Below are 16536 nucleotides of genomic sequence, written 5' to 3' on the forward strand. Positions count from 1 at the left end.
CGTCCACTCTGGGTTTCACTCCGCGCACTCGGGGCGGGGACGGGGCGGACGGGCCAAGGTCCCCCCGGGTTACCTGCAGACCTGCCCGCGGCCACGACTCCAGGCCACCAGCGCCGCGCCCCGGGCCGCGACCCCCGCCGGGGCCACGTGCGCAGCCGCCGCGCCCCGCCCGCCGCGGGTCACAGAGGCGAGCGCGCCCCGCCCAGGCCCGCGGCCCGGCGGCCGGCGGGGCGGCGCCCTCGCCTCCTCCCGGCGGCCGCGGGGGCGGGGCCGGCCCTGGGCCCGCGGCACCGGGCGGGCTGGTCAGTCGGCCGCCGCGCGCGGCCCGGCGAGGCGGCGGCCGGTGAGTAGCCACGTCACGCCGCTCCGGGAGGCCCCGCCCGCCGCCCCGGGCCGCCCCCCGCTCGGCGCCTCCGCCCCGCCAGCAGTTACCGGCCCGGCGGCGCGCGCCCGGCGGACCTGGCTGCGGCCGCGGCCCTGGCGGGCGGCGCCTCCGCGGGGTGGGCGCTCGCGGCTCCGGGCGGCGCGGCGCGCGCTGGCGGGCTGCGGGCGTGCGCGGCGAGGGCCCGGGCCGGGCGGTTGGCGCTGCGTTCGACGCGGGCAGGGCGGCACGCCCGGCGCTGCACGGCCTCGGCGGCGGCCACGGCCGGGCTCTCGGCGGCGAGGTCCCAGGCCGGAGCCAGCCGGTGCCCCGGCGCAGAGACGCGCGGCCGAGCCCCCCGGCCCCGGGCGCCCCCCGGCCGGGGAGGCCGGGACGGGCGGACGATGTCTGCTCGCGCCCCGGTGTCCGCCGCTCGCTCTCGGGAGGACCTGCCGGCGGCGGCGGCGGCGGAGAGGGAGGCGCTGACGGCCGCGGCGAGCCGGCCGGCCGAGCAGCAGCCCCCGCCGGAGCGGGAGGGCAAGGAGGCGGGGAGGGCCGCCACCAGCGCGGGCGCGCGGGGAGAGCCGTCGCCGGCGCCGGTGCGGGGCCACAGCGTGCCCCAGGCGGCCGTGCCCGTGCGACCGCTGGCGCTGCACCTGGCGCACAAGGCGCGCGGGCCCGGGGGCCCCTTCGGCGGGGAGCCGCCGGCCGAGGACGCCCGGGAGCCGCCGGCTGCGGCCGGCCCGGGGGAGAAGCCGCCGCCGCCCAAGGAGAACCCCTGGACCAAAAAGCCTCCCCAGCACGCGTCCCCCGCCGCGACCGGGCCGCCGCCGCCCGCGCCGGAGACCCTGCAGGCAGGTCGGTGCGGGGCGCGGGCGGCGGCGGTGCGGGGCTCCAGGTGTCACTCACCGCGCGAACTTACATACATGGACATGGGGACGGCGGCGGCAGGAAGAGGTGGGACCTCAGGTCCTCCTCGGCCGGTGGCGCCGCGGGGTCGCTTGGCAGCGCTGCCCGGCGGCGCGGCCGCGGCGCCCCACGTGCCGGCGACTCGGGAAAGTCGCTTTACTTGGGACGGGCCCTGCCGTGCGTCCTACGGGAAGTTTCCTGGACTTTTCGAGAAGGGTGGACGCCGGTCGGAGCCAGGGGGGTTATTTGCCAGTGAAAGCGCAGGATTGCGGTCCGTGGTGGTGGAGAAATTGACAGGCTGAAAGCCTCCAGGTCTTCCAGACGCTGCTGAGTAGTCACAGGAGAAAGGAGACGCTAAAAGTAGCTGCTGGTAAAGTGCTTTGAGAGTGTCGGGGTGTCAGTGAGAGAGGAGGTGGTTGACATGTGAGCGCGGACTGGTGGCACGTTGGGGGAACGGCCCTCTTCCTCCGTGGAGTTAGCTCTTCTCTGCATAAGAGGGGATTATGCCTTTGCACTTGAATGCTGACCAGTGCTTCGTAGCTCTTGGTGCTTCACCTAGTTGTAGGAACCGCAGTTTTTTGTTAAAAAAAAAAAAAAAAAAAAAGGTGGTGGCGCACCCTTGCAATCTCAGCGACCAGGGCGGCTCGGACAGGAGGATCGAATTCAGGCCAGCCTCAGCAATTTAGGGAAACCCTGTCTCAAAATTTAAAAAGTACCTGCGAGTGGAGCTCAGTGGTCAAGTGTCCTGGACTCGATCCCCGCTACCAAAAAAGCAAAGCAAAACACCATTTAAAAAAAAAAAAAAAAGCTGAAATGGAAATGCTAAGTAAAATGAAGACAAAAAAGCAATATCTTGTAAGTTTGCTTTTTATATTAAGTCGTAGTGAATTTGTTGAAATTTTTACTTGGAAATTTTACTTGCAAGTTCTGTTTCTTAAAGATTAGTTGTGGAATATGAAACATTTGAGCATATTTACAAGTTTGTGAAGATCAAATGAGAGAATGGGTGTGCTATAAATGTTATAAACCCAGTTTTTAATTTTGTTTTGTTTTTTTGGTTTCATTTGTTTGTTATTTCCACAATTCCAGAGTGCTGGGGACTCGAACCCGGGCCTCCAGCCTGAGAGGCAGGCCCTCTACTTATTTTGTTTTTTGGATACTGGGGATTAAATTAAGGGGCACTCAACTACTGAAACACGTCCACAGCCCTATTTTGCATTTTATTTAGAGATTGGGTCTCATTGAGTTGCTTTGAACTCCCTCCTCAGCCTTCCTAGCTGCTGGGATTACAGGCCTGTGCCACCTCGTCCAGCCTCAGTGCTTTTTATTTTATATTTCAAGACAGGATCTTGGGAGTTAGGGCTTAGAGCTAAGTTGCTGAGGCAGGCTTTGAACTCCTGCCTCAGCTTCCTGAGGTGCTGGGGATCACAGGTGTGCACCCCTGGGTTGTTTCTTCTGAGAAACTCTTCATAAAGAGGAATGTTGAGTCAGTTGAGTTCTTTCGCTTTTGCATGGAAGTACTCTATTAATTCTTGATAAATCTTGGGCACTTGAGGAAAAAAACATTTTCTCTACATTTAATATTGGCATAATTCCCTCTTAGCTGCAAAGATCTATTTACTCTTAACTGAAGAGAGTACTTTTTTTGTAATTATGAAATGTCCCCTTCTATTTCTTTTTTTTTTTTAATTAAAATCTTTTTACAGACTGCATTTTGATTCATTGTACACAAACGGGGTACAACTTCTCATTTCTATGGTTGTACACAATGTAGATTCATACCATTCAGATAATCATAAATACACATAGGGTAATACTGTCTGTTTCATTCTACTATCTTTCTATCCCCCACCCTCTCCGAAGAGAACACTCTTAAGCAAAGTTTCCATAAAATTTGGCCAAGAAACTCTAGTGGGTTATTTTATTGGCTGGCTACTTCTAGACTTAGAATTATATATTATAGTATTCAGTGAGCTACCAAAATACAAATTCCTTGTTGACTATAAAACCAATTTTACAGGTTTTAAAACTTTGAAAGCCTTTCAAGGTGAGACTCAGGAATTTTAATTGCAAATTACTTAGAAAAATATTTAACAGATTAATTAACCTCTTCCCTTCATTCTCCAATCTTCTTTGGAGACTAAGAATAAAGTAATACATGCAGAGCTTGGTGGCGCACACTTACGGTTCCAGGGACTGGGGAGGCTGGGGCAGGAGGATTGCAAGTTCCAGACCAGTCTGGGTAACTTAAAGGGACTGGGGATGTAGGGCAGTGGTAGGGCACCTGTGGGTTACATTCATAATACACCCCCCCCCAAAAAAAAAAAAGTGACATTGGATGTATAGTGTGGTATGGTACGTGGAGTTTCAGTTTTACTGAGGTTCCTGTGGGCAGCTCTTTTCTCGGGATTTGCTCTGCGTCCTCGGGAACACCTTTCTTCAGACCTGGAGATCTGTAGCACTGTTCTCCCAGGGCTGCTTTTGAAGTTGAATGACTTAGGCTAAGGAGAGAAGAGACTGGTGTGGGAGTGCCCTGCTCTCAGGAGTTGGTTCAGGGCTGATATTGCCAACTACGAAACTTCTGGCAAGATTTCTGGGTCCTGTAGATGAAGTGGATAGACTCAGCTCCTCCAGTTCATAATACCAGAGTGCCATCTTTCCAACCTGGCTTCCTTGACTTTCTGTTTTCCTAAGCAAATTTGCAACATGAAGAAGAATAAGGAAATACTCCCCAGAATGGTGTGTGTCTGTGATCCCAGTTACTCAGTAGGCTGAGGTGGGAGCAGCACTTGATCCCAGGAGTTTTGAGAATAGCCTGGGCAACAAAGGGGGAACTCATGTCAACAAAAGGAAAGAGGGGCCGGGTGGTGGCTCAGTGGTAGAGCACTTGCCTAGCATGTGTGAGGCACTGGGTTCAGTTCTCAGCACCACATATAAAAAATAATGTCCATTGACAACTAAAAATATAAAAAAAAAAAAAAAAAAAGAAAGGAATAATGAAATAGGGCCAGAGATGGTTTAGAGTTCAGAGGTGTAAGCTTAGGAGTGTTCAATTAGTGATCTGTTAGTGGGTGCCTGTGTAATTTATTCTGTGAAACAGCTTACTCTTGAAAGAGAAAGGGAGGGATATTTATTAGGTGTAATAACAAACAAACCAGGTCTATCCTGGCCAAACCTGGAGAGAGCTTCACTCTATTTATGAGGTAAAGGAATTCCATCCACAAACTTTAAAAAAATTTTTTTTTTGGTTTTTTGATTGTAGATGGACACAGTGCCTTTATTTTATTTTTTTAATGTGGTGCTGAGGATCGAATGCAGTGCTGCACATGTGCTAGGCAAGCGCTCTACCACTGAGCTGCACCCCCAGCCCTCCATCCACAAACTTTGACAGGGAGTTAATACCAGGTCTAGAAATGCTGTGGAGCTGGGTGTGGTGGCACATACCTGTAATCCCAGCCGCTTGGGAGGCTGAGGCAGGAGGATTGAGAGTTCAAAGCCAGCCTCAGCAAAGGTGAGGTGCTGTGCAATTCAGTGAGACCCTGTCTCTAAATAAAATACAAAATAAGGCTGTCAATGTGGCTCAGTGTTTGAGTGCCCCTGAGTTCAATCCCCGGTACCAAAAAGAAAAAAAAAAAAAAAAGAAAAAGAAAGGCTGTGGAAACCTGGTGGGGGAGGCATTTCAGGACATGAATCATGACCTTTCTCTGCTTTAGAATCTTCAGGTGTATGTGAGGCAGATTCTTGATGCTCAGCCCTTGAAGTCGCTTTGTTTCACTTTTAGCATGGTTCTGGTGGTGTGTGGCTGTTTTTGGCAATCTAGATAAAGCATTCTTCAGCCAAACCCTGGCCCACCTCAGGAGGCCTAGTTCAGTCTCTAGTTTAGTCACCAGACTGGAAAAACCTTGCCCCAAACTCTATTAAAGTAGTTTTATTAAAACCCTTTATTAAGATCACAGTATGGCCTGGCATGGTGGTGCATGCCTGTAATCCCAGCTACATAGGAGGCTCAGGCAGGAGAATTGCAAGTTGGAGGCCAGCCTGGGCAATTTAGGGAGGCCCTATCTCAAAACGTAAAAAGGGCTGGGTGTAGATCAGTGGCAAAGCTCTTGCCTAGCGTGCACAAGGACCTGGCTTAAATCCCTAGTACTGGGGGGGAAAAAGGAATCACAGTATGGGATTTATTAATCACTTTCCTGTTGCTATGGTTGCATTTTGCATATTAAAATTCAGCCTTCTGCAGTTTCACAAAAACATAATATAAAAATGCATGGAGGGGCTGGTGTTGTGGCTCAGTGGCAGAGTGCTTGCCTGGCATGTGTGAGGCCCTGGGTTCGATCCTCAGCACCACATAAAAATAATTAAATAAATAAATAGAATAAAGATTCATTGACAGCTAAAAAAATATTTTTTTAAAAAAAGCATTGACACTTTGTCCATCAATTTCATCCTTATTCTCTGACCCTTTTTGCACTTCATCAACCCTCATCTGATATGTTTCTCAGAAACCTCTAATAACTTGTTATTGTCCTAGTGAAATATTTTAAGTGAATTATGCAAACAATATATATATATATATTTTCCTTATTAAACACAAAACTTTTGATGTCTCCTTACCAAAAAAAGATAATTCATGTCTTTCACAGACTAGCTTATTAGAACTTTCTATTCAGTTACTTCCAAATAGTGTTCTCCATATGTGTTTAGAACATAAAATACATATTTTTTTTCCTTTTTTGTGTGGAAAAATTACCCACAGGCATGCTAGGTAAGCACTCTACCTTTAAGCTAATTCCCCAGCCCTTTAAAAAAATTTTTTTGAGACAGAATCTGCCTCATTGCCCAGGCTTATCTTGAACTTTCATCCTCCTGCCTCAGCCTCCCAAGTTATCTGGAATTAGAATCCTCCCCTGGCTCGTGTGTGTGTGTGTGTGTGTCTCTCTCTCTCTCTCTCTCTCTCTCTCTCTATCTATCTCTATCTCTCTTTCTTTCTTTCTCTTTCTTTTTCTTTCTTTCTTTTCCTTACTGGGGGCTGAACCTAGGGCATGCCGGGGAAGTGCCTGCCACTGAGCTACATTCCCAGCCCTTGATTCAATTTCTCAATTAAAACTGCTACATGGTCATGAGACTAAAGGTGAGTAAAATAACATGTTCTCTTTCAGTTTTTGTCTTGAGTATATACAAGCTCTTGAAAATAGTTGTCTTTATCTTTTAATTGAACCCAGGGATCAACCACTGAACCACATCCCCATCTCTTTATTTTGTGTTTTGAGACAGGATCTTACCAAGTTGCTTAGGGCCTCACAGGTTGCTGAGTCTGACCTCCAACTGGTCCTGCTGCCTCAGCCTCCCTGGCCTCTGGGATCAGAGGAATGTGTCACCATTTTAGGCTTCCTTATCTATTTAAACTTATTTTCTTATAGATTTCCATGGTTTAGAAGTAACATTTTAATGGTATTAGCATATTGCTCAAAGAAGTTGTGGCCCTCCCTTGTAATCCCAGCAACTCAGGAGGCTGAGGCAGGAGGATTGCAGGTTTGAGGTCAGCCTCAGCAATTTAGCAGATCCCTCTCTCAAATTAAAAAAATAGAAAGTGTTGGGAATAGGGTTTAGTGGTAGAGTGCCCCCAGGTTTAATTCCTATTACTGAAAAAGAATATTAAAAAAAGTTTTACTGGTGTATAATGTCCCATCAATAATGTTTGAAAAATAGAGATATATAGCACATATTGTTTGTGTAGATTTACATTATTTCCACTAGAAGTTTAAATTAGCTCTGGGTTTCATCTGTTTGAATATGAATGTGACATTATTCTTAAATAAAAGTTTTTTTGTTTTTTTGGGTTTTTTTGCATGGGAGATTGAACCTGGGGCACTTAACCACTGTGCCACATCCCCAGTCCTTTTTATTTTTTTATTTTAAGACAGGGCCTTGCTAAGTTGCTTAGGGCCTGCTAGCTAAGTTGTTGAGGCTGATCCCAAGCCTGGGGTTACAGGCATGCACCACTGCGCCTGGCCTTTTTCTGTATTTTTACTCAGTGATTGCTTTATTCTCTAAATTGTCCATTGCTGTGATTTATGGGATGTTGTTTTGTTGGAATAATGTGTTATTGGTAAATGCAGGTCCCTTGTTCATTTGGTATTTAACATTTACTTGTATCATATTTAGCTAGATCGTTGTGTCATCTGGTCATCTTGGTAGTTGATGAGCCAAACTTAAAGACAGTGTGAAGCTGCTTTTTTGTCTTTTTGGTTTTGGGGATTGAACCCAGAGGTCCTCTACCACTGACCCTAGTCCTTTTTATTTTACTTTGAGGCAGGGTTTTGCTAAGTTGCAGAGACTGGCCAAGAACTTGGTGATCCTCCTGCCTTAGCCTCCTGAGTAGCTGGGATTGCAGGAGTGTGCCACTGCACCTGACCCAGTGATAGTCTATCAGAAGTTAGGTTGAAATTTACTGTATTAAAAGTGTCAAAGGCTGGGGTTGTGGCTCAGTGACAAAGTGCTAACCTAGTATGTGTGAGACCCTGGGTTCAATCCTCACCACCACATAGAAGATCAAGTAAAGGTACTGTGTCCACCTACAACTAAAAAATATATGTGTATATGTATATATATTTATATGTATATATATATATATATATATATATATATATATATAAAGGGTAAAAGTGTCACATTTCCAGTTTTCTCCTATATGCTGTTAACAAAAGAATTGGTCTGTCAGTTCATTATAAGTAAATGGTTGTCCTTCCTGCTTCTTTATCTGGACCTGTACTTGAATCTGTAGCTGGATCTGTGTGCAGAAGGCAGCTGATTTCTTGCAAGGAAATGGAGTTTCAGAACTGTGGATTTTGTTGGGAGTCATGGCTACACCAACTTAACTGAAATTGGGATAACTTATTTTGTTAAATAGTTGTAAAAAACAATTTTTTGTATTTTCTTTAGAGCTCAGTTCCCCCAAAATTATAAAAGCAGGAAAACTCAAGACAAGGAAACCCAATAAGGTATGTCTTCATAGGGATAGTTTTTAAACCAGATTGGTTTTGAACATTGTTGTTAGGAATTCTTAAATTTTTTTCTAATCGTCTTATTAATGTTAATTTAAAGGTAGTATTCTAGAGGATTGTACCATATGCTTGTATTATATATAGTTCAGGTGGTGCTCAAAGTTTGATCTAAGACCAAATCATTTTTGTTTCAAAGTGTTCTGTTTGGAGAAACTAGAATTCATTGGGCAAATATCTGCAAATAATAAACTATGGGTGATTTTTGAAATTGCTATCACTTTTAGCAAACTTTTTTTTCTATTTAAATCCTAAATGAATTTGCAGGTATAACACATATTTGTTACTTTTTAGGCCAGTGATTTCAGCGATATGGCAAACTGGCCAACACCAGGAGAGTTAGTGAGCACTGGAGTAAGTATTATTTTAAGGCTTTTAAGAATGAATAAATAAGATGAACATACTCTCTTTTCAACATGCAGACTTTGTTTTACTCAGAATCTAAAGACTTCTTGCTGTGAGGGACATATGTAAAGACGTGGTGATCAGTGAGAATGCTTTTTGGCTAATGTAATTTATAGTGTCCTTGAATGACTAAGAAATGCACTTGGTGACTTAAGCTTTACCCAAAGCTTGGTGGCAAGCTTTACTTGTTTTTTTCTGTTAATAATGAACACATATTAAAAATTTTTATTTTGTGCAATGCTGGAAATTAAAATCAGGACCTTGTGTCTGCTAGACAGGTGCTTTTCCACCGACCTATGTCCCCAGCACCTTTTTATCTTGAGATAATGTCTGTTTTGAAACATGCGATCCTCTGGCATCTTTCTTCTGGGCAGCTGGGATTAAGGTGTGCACCACTGGGCCCAGCTAGTTTAATTTTTTGTGCGTCAAATTGAAACCTGTTTTGAAAGGTTTAAAATTTGTGCCAGATGTGTGCTTCATTTACGATCTTTTCTGTACACACCCATATGCACGTATACATGTGCACGTGTCACACTGAGAAGTATGCAGTGGCCTGTGCCTTGCTGTGCCTGTAATCCCAGCGACCCCAGGAGCCCAAGCGGAAGGAATCCCAAGTTTGAGACCAGCCTTAGCAACTTAGTGAGACCCTATCTCAAAATAAAAAGGGTTGGGAATGTTACTCCATGGTAGAGTGCCCCTGTGCCAATCCCTAACATCCCCAATGCACGTGTTACCCCCCTACCCCCGCCAAGTACGTAATGAATGCATTTGTGTGTGTGTGTGTGTGTACTAGGGTTTGAACTCAGGGGCACTCGACCACCGAGCCACATCCCCAACCCTATTTTGTATTTTATTTAGAGACAGGGTCTCACTGAGTTGCTTAGAGCCTCACTTTTGCTGAGACTGGCTTTGAACTTGTTATCCTCCTGTCTCAGCCGCTGAGCTGCTGGGATTCCAGGTGTGCACCACCATGTCCGCCTGTAATGAATGAATTTTTAATTTTACTATGAAAGAATCTCGGAAAGATGGCTCTGAAATATCCCCTCAAGGGGCTTTTTCAAGAGGTACCTTGTATCTGGTTGTGTTTCATTTGACATTACATACCCTTTGCCATTTGTGATTTGTGCGGTATCACTTTGTGTAATTGTGGATACCTTGATTTAAATAGCTTAATTAAGTTGTGAATGACATATAATGAACTGCACACACATAAAGCATATAATTTGGTAAATTGCGACCTGTTTTACACCTGTGAACCCATTGCCACAATAAAGATGATGTAGTGAGCCTTCCACAAAGCTTTCCTCACACCTCATTGTGATTCTTCCTTCCTCCCTGCTGTGCCTGCTGTGCTAGCAACCGCTGATGCGTTCTGTCACTGAGTCGTTTGCCTTTCTGTGTATGTGGACTCATACCCTGCATGATTGTTCTGAGTTTCATTCCAGTGTGTATTCAGTAGCCCGTTCCTTTGTGACTGGGTCGGAAGTATTCCACTGTATGTGTGGTTGTGGCACAGTTGGTTCATGTGCTTTGGGCTGGTTTCAGCTTGGGGTTATTGCAAACAGAACTACTGCATGAGCATTTCTGCACAACATTTTACGTGGATACTTGCTTTTTCTTGGGTGAATACCTATGAGCAGAGTGGCTGGGTTATATGGTAGCTATTTGTTGAACTTTTTAAGGAACTGCCAGACCTTAGTCTCCCACCAACAGTATATGAGAATTTCAGTCACTTCATATCCTCATTAACTTTTAATATGGTCAGTTCTTAAAAATTAGCTATGGAGGATGCAATGGAACATGTCTCTAATCCTAGCAACCTGGGAGGCTGAGGCAGGAGGATAGCAAGTTTGAGGCCAGTGTCAACCACTTAGCAAGACTCTATTTCAAAATAAAAATTTCAAAAATGAACTGGGTAATGTACTTCAGTGATTATAGCACCCCTGGGGGGTTCAATCCTTAGTATAGAAAAATTGTTGCCATTGTATCCGTGTGTAAAGGTATTGCATTGTAGTTTTAATCTGTTTCTCTGACGAATGCTGAGCACATTTTCATATATATTTGCCATCTGTGTCGTTTTGATGAAGTATCTGATCAATTCTTGTCTTTTATTTTTTTAATGACTTTCTTACTACTGAATTTGGAGAGTTCATTATATTTTATACACAAGTCCTTTATCACATTTTACCAGGTGTTTTTTCCCAGTCTGCAGCTAGATATTTCTCCAAATTAACATCGTTTTAGTTGTCTGTGTGAGTGTGCAGGTGTTTTAAAAATTAATGTTGCCTTTAAGTCTTTTTTTTAACACAATGCCTTTATTTATTTTTATGTGTTGCTGAGGATTGAACCCAGTGCCTCACACATGCTAGGCACGTGCTCTACCACTGAGCCACCACCCCAACCCTTGAAAAGTCTTTTAAGAAAATTTTTGATAAGTGTTTGTAATTTGTTTATAACATTTAGGTAAAGTATACTACCACATGTTTTTGGAAACCATAGTGAAAATGTTGATGAAAATTGTTCCATTCAGAAAACCTTTTTGCAGTCTCAGAGTGTCATCAGCCAAGGAAATAAGAAGCCACAAATTAGAAAAGAAAAAGAAGAGAAGGTTGAAAAGAGGAGTAACAGTGAGAGTAAAGAAAACCGGGACGCAAAATTAGATGGTCCTATCGAAAACATCAGTGAGGACGAGGCCCAGTCCAGCGGTCAACGAAAGAGAGGTCTGTCTTTCTCCGTTTCTTTTGACTTTCAATTTTGGAAGGAAGTTGTAGTCATGATGAGTCGTGTTCAGTCCCCTGATCTCTAGTTGCCACCACTGTGTAATCCCTCAGGATAAACTGTGCAGAGTAACTGATTTGCTTTTGTAGCATTTCTGGGCTATTAGGCTTTCCTGTTTTGCATTTTTTTGTGTTCTGTGCAAGAAAATGGAATGAAGCTCCACTTAGAGATATATTCTTGGAAAGTGTTAACTATTGTTCATTTAAATCTGCATTGGAACTGCTCCCTGCTTTTTAGGGAGTTCTGGGGAAATGAAATGCTACTTTATTGTAAGAGAGAAATGAGAACCACTTAGTTTTTCCCTTGTGTATATCCCTATAAAAATCACACTTGGAAGGGAAAAAAAATTACTGTTTTTACATTCTTTTCCACTTTCTCTTCTGATCTAGTCATGTATTTAGGAATGATTATCTGATTTGTAAAAGCATGTGTTCTTGTGGTGGTCTGGGCCTAGGAGTAGCAGGAAATGTGCTGGGGACGCAGGCGAGGTCCACTGTCTCAGAATTAAAAAGGGCTGGGGATGTAAAGCACCTGGGTTCCATTCCCAGTAATGCAAGAAAAACAAAAGATAAGCATTAGTTCCCTTGATGCTGTGAGCAAATGCTGGTCGCTGGAGGAAGATGGGACTGGATCCTCAAGTGGTTGTTAGAAAATTTGCCCCCAATTTTTTTCTCCCCTTTTCTTAACCACTTCATTGCTTCTTTTTCTGGCTCCTGGGTACGCAGCGGTGTTGGGTACGTGCTCACAGCAGACCTGCCACCCTGTCTGCAGCTTGTCCTGCTCGTTAGTTTGTCAAGTTAAATGAACTGGGCTATGCCAGGGCTTGGTGTTTGCTAGTTCAGAGTAATTCTCATCATCAAGTGACAGGTCATCTCCTGGAGCACACACTCTTGACTTTCAAAGAAGGGCTTGCTTATACCTGGAAACATCATAGAACTTAAAGACGTATTTAAAGAGTTTTAGATTTTCATATTCTGAGATTTTTTTTTTTAAGAGAAAGATTTATTGCTTGCTAGCAAAGGAGAAACAACACAAAAGGCTGTGATTCTGCACATCAACAGGAACAGGGGGTGACTCAAAGGCTAAGTTCCATGTGTTCTCTGTTGGAGTTGAAATTTGCCTGTTAATTGGGGAGACAGTCATTTCTGAGATCCTCTGGTACCATCCCTGCAGTCTGGACTACTTCATTCCTATGGTGGTGTGTGCTCAAGGACAGCTAACTCTGCCTAGGACGGGGAAGAAAGGTCATCCTGTTTCCTCTGAGATCAGGGAGGAGCAGGGAGAGACATGTCCATTAAAAATCAGGTACAGTGGCAGAACAGCAAGGACTGTATTCAGAGCATCAGGTGAACCCTGTGACATTTCCCACTGTCAGCTTCTGCATTCCATGTCTGTGGGAAAATGGGCCATGACGTCTCCAAGCTTCCTGATGAAAGAGGGCGAAGTTGGGGGAAGTAACCCAAAGTCCTTGTTCTCAATCAGGTGGGGCGTGGACGGGTAAGGGCATTCAGAGCCGTCCAGAGGTCCACAGTGGCAGATGGCAGATGACTGGACAAGGCATACTTCAGGCAGGGGGTCATGCTAAGCCAGCAATAAACAAGACAGCAAAGCATTACTTTTGTAAGCAATTAGCACAAAAACTATTAGTATTTTAGCATATTCTGTGATCTTAATCTGATCCATAGGTTTGCAGGATTTTAGGAAATCAATACAGCAATTGCTTAAAAATACTCTTAAATTACTTTTTGCTTAATTGCTTTAGTAGTTTTTTTCTTCCCCCTAGTCTTTTTATTTTGGTAGAAAATATATAGATTGAACATTTTGAACCGTAACCATGGAATGCATGGAAAAGTAATCTTCAGAGTTTTATTGTAGTAGAACATAAGAACTAACTGCTTTGTCAGTCATCAGGAAAAATTAATTTGCTTATGTCTCTCTCCTTCAGTTAGGAAGATACATAATAGCTGTAAGAAAATTCTGTCAAATAGAAACATTTTATACTTACATTTTAAGAAACTTCATTGGTTAGTACTAATCCAGGATAAATGATTATTTTAGGCAGTGATCTGGTGAAACTAAGTGTTTTGAACTAAGAGCCTGACTTGGTAGTGTGTATTATGTTTTTTGTAATTATTTTTTTTAGTTGTAGATGGATGCAGTTCCTTTACTTATTCTTTTCATATGGTGCTGAGGATTGTGTGAGGCAGGCGCTCTACCACTGAGCAACCCCAGCCCATCTGTATTGTGTTTTAACAGATAAACTGTATTTTCAAGCCTTGAGCTCCAGTATTAGACAGGAATAGTATGTGTATGTATTATTTTGAGTATCTTATCCATCAGAATTAAACAAAAGAGTACACAGTTTTTCAAGCAAAAGAATTCCAACAGTACTCTATCACTGGCTTTTAACTTAATTTTTAGAAATATTTACAAAAATAAATTTATCAAGGATCTATGTTAGAAGGAAAAAGATTCCTTTGTACTCAACAAATAATTCCTTTAAAGACAAAGTAAGTCATTTGTTTAGATAAAATTCAGAGTACTTTCAGATTTACAAAGCTTTAGTGAAAATTGTGCATTGTTGTATGATTTCATTTTGTTTCCTCAAGCTAACAAACACAAGTGGGTACCACTGCACTTAGAGGATGTAAGACCAGAGAGTCAGGAGAGACCTGGATCCCGGAACAGCTCTCGGTGTCAACCTGAAGCAAATAAGTCATCCCATAATAACAGGAGGAACGACACACGAAGTAAGTCACAGTCTAGAGAAGAGGCCCTGAGAGCGTGGAGTTTGGTGCTCAACCACGCGTGGCAGGGTCCATCTGAGGGTCGCTTGCTGGCAGTGTGGCCCTCTGACCCCCATGCCCTGGGAGCACATTTCATAGGCACAGGGACCCGTAGCACAGGAGGCGACAGTGGGACTCAGGGCTCGTACAGTGTGACTTTTTACAGGTAGATTTTCCCAGTGTTTCTTACAGTTCTTTTGTTTGTTTTTTGGTACTGTGTATTTGACCCAGGGGTGCAAAACACTGAGCCACATCCCTGGCCCTTACTTTATTTTGAGACAGGGTCTCACTAAGTTGCTTATGGCCTCGCTAAGTTGCTGAGGCTGACCTCCAACTTAACACCTTCCTGCCTCAGCCTCCCAGGCTGCTGGGATAGTAGGTGTGTGCCACTGCACCCGGCTCCATTTATTCTTTTCTTTTCTCTTCTTTCTCTTCCTTCTTTCCTTCCTTCCTTCCTTCCTTTCTTTCTTTTCACTTTTAAAGTTCACAGGCCTTTATTTTTTTACATTTATTGTGTCATGAATTCATAGGGAATAGGTTCCAGCAACTCAGGCTCCTTCCCATCTGTTCTCACAAAATGTGCTTCTCTGGGTGGAGCAGGCTGGCGTTTCAACTGAACCCAGTACCTTTCTCTTTGGCTTCCTTCTTTTTCTGGTCATTTTCCCTCACACGTGTCAGGAAGCTGTCTCGGCTCTGAGAGTGCTTAAGATGCTCAGTGTGCACATTAGTTCTCATGGCAAGAATCTTGCCCTTAACTTGCTTATCCACAAATGTGGCCAAAGGAACAACTCCATGTTTTCTAAAAGGCCTAGAGAACATATATCAGGTTCCTCTCCTCTTTTCCTTTGTGTTTGTCATTTTGGTGAATTACTGGGAGATGGTGGTTCTGGCTGAAAGGATGCTGCTGCTTTTTTTTTTTTTTTTAATATATATTTTTTGTTGTTGTCAATGGATCTTTATTTTTCATTAATTTATTTATATGCAGTGCTGAGACTTGTACGCAGTGCCTCATACATATGCCAGGCAAGCATTCTACCACTAAGTCACAACTCCAGCCCCTCTATTTATTTATTTATTTATTTTTTGTGGTGCTGGGAATTGAACCCAGGGCCTTATGCATACGAGGCAAGCGTTCTACCAACTGAGCTATATCCTTAGTCCCTCCCATTTATTCTTTATTGCCAAATCTTATTCGGTTGTTTGTTGACAGATAATTGACTTGTTTTTACTTTTGATTTCTTCAATACTAGGGATTGAACTCAGTGAACTATATCCCTAGTCCTTTTTATTTTTATTCTGAGTAAGGGTCTTGCTAAGTTGCTGAAGCTGACCTCGAAATTTAGGTCCTCCTGCCTCAGCCTCCCAGGTTGCTGCTGTTTTCACATTTTGGTTCTCATGAACAGTGATGCTGTGGACATTGTGAAATAGGTCCACTTGTGAAATACATGTGAACATGTTTTGCTACTTAAATCCCAGTGAGTAGATTGCCAATCCTATAGTGAATTTGCCAGCTTTCATCACTGCAGTGAAATACCTGGCTCAGGCTACTTAGGACATAAGGAGAAGTTTATTTTGGCTCATTGGTGGAGGTCCAAGTCCAAGACTGGTGGCTTCGTTGGTTGGGGCCTCTGGGGAGGCCGCATCTCATGGTGGGGAGTGCATGTCAGCATGAGTGGTCATGCCCAAAGCCAGTCAGCAGGATGGCTAGGCTTCCACAGTCCCCTCCAGGGGTATGTCCTCAGTGACCTGAGGACCTCCCAGTAGTGTCATTGTGGAGACTAAACCTTGAACACACGGGCCTTTTGGAGACACACATTATTCAAATTAGCACATGGAAGGCTTGTTTTTGTTTTTTGTGCTACTTCCGATGGAACCCAAGGCCTTGTGCATGGTCGCCAATGCTTGACCACTGAGCTGCTTCTCTAGCTCCCTTCTTTTTACATTTTATTTTGAGGACAGAGTCTGAGTTGCTGAGACTGGCCTTGAACTTGTGATCCTCCTGCCTCAGCCATCTGGGTGGCTGAAATGACAGAGCACCACCCTGCCTGGGTTAGAGTATTTTTTGCTAGGTCATATGTGTGACTATCTGTATTTTGCTCTGCGTTGATTGCTTTGTCTTGGGTTTTTGTTTTGTTTTGTTTTGTTTTTTGGTGTGTGTGTGTGTGTGTGTGTGTGTTCCTCCTTGATTCTTTTCAGTATATACCAGGTCATAAGATAAGAGCCGGAAGGTTGATTG

General features: G+C 44.6%; 1 protein-coding gene across 10 annotated transcripts in view; it reads left to right on the forward strand.

Moving 5' to 3' along the window:
* Positions 1-289: 289 nt before the first annotated feature.
* The window catches only part of Larp1b (La ribonucleoprotein 1B), a 103691-nt gene continuing 87444 nt past the window's right edge, over positions 290-16536 (forward strand). For 3 of the 10 annotated variants that reach the window (XR_007110484.1, XM_047566183.1, XM_047566186.1), the window contains exons 1-5: positions 623-1219; positions 8213-8271; positions 8626-8685; positions 11267-11456; positions 14124-14264. Coding sequence is in view for 9 of the 10 variants with exons in the window: in XM_047566183.1 (XP_047422139.1) it covers positions 766-1219; positions 8213-8271; positions 8626-8685; positions 11267-11456; positions 14124-14264 (904 nt within the window). In the remaining variant the exon portion in view is untranslated. Of the gene's footprint in view, positions 344-622; positions 1220-1285; positions 1641-8212; positions 8272-8625; positions 8686-11266; positions 11457-14123; positions 14265-16536 lie in introns of those variants that run through there. The other 7 variants (XM_047566191.1, XM_047566189.1, XM_047566184.1 and 4 more) reach the window with 7 other exon arrangements.

This window comes from Sciurus carolinensis, chromosome 10, assembly GCF_902686445.1.
Source record: "Sciurus carolinensis chromosome 10, mSciCar1.2, whole genome shotgun sequence".
NCBI lineage: Eukaryota > Metazoa > Chordata > Mammalia > Rodentia > Sciuridae > Sciurus > Sciurus carolinensis.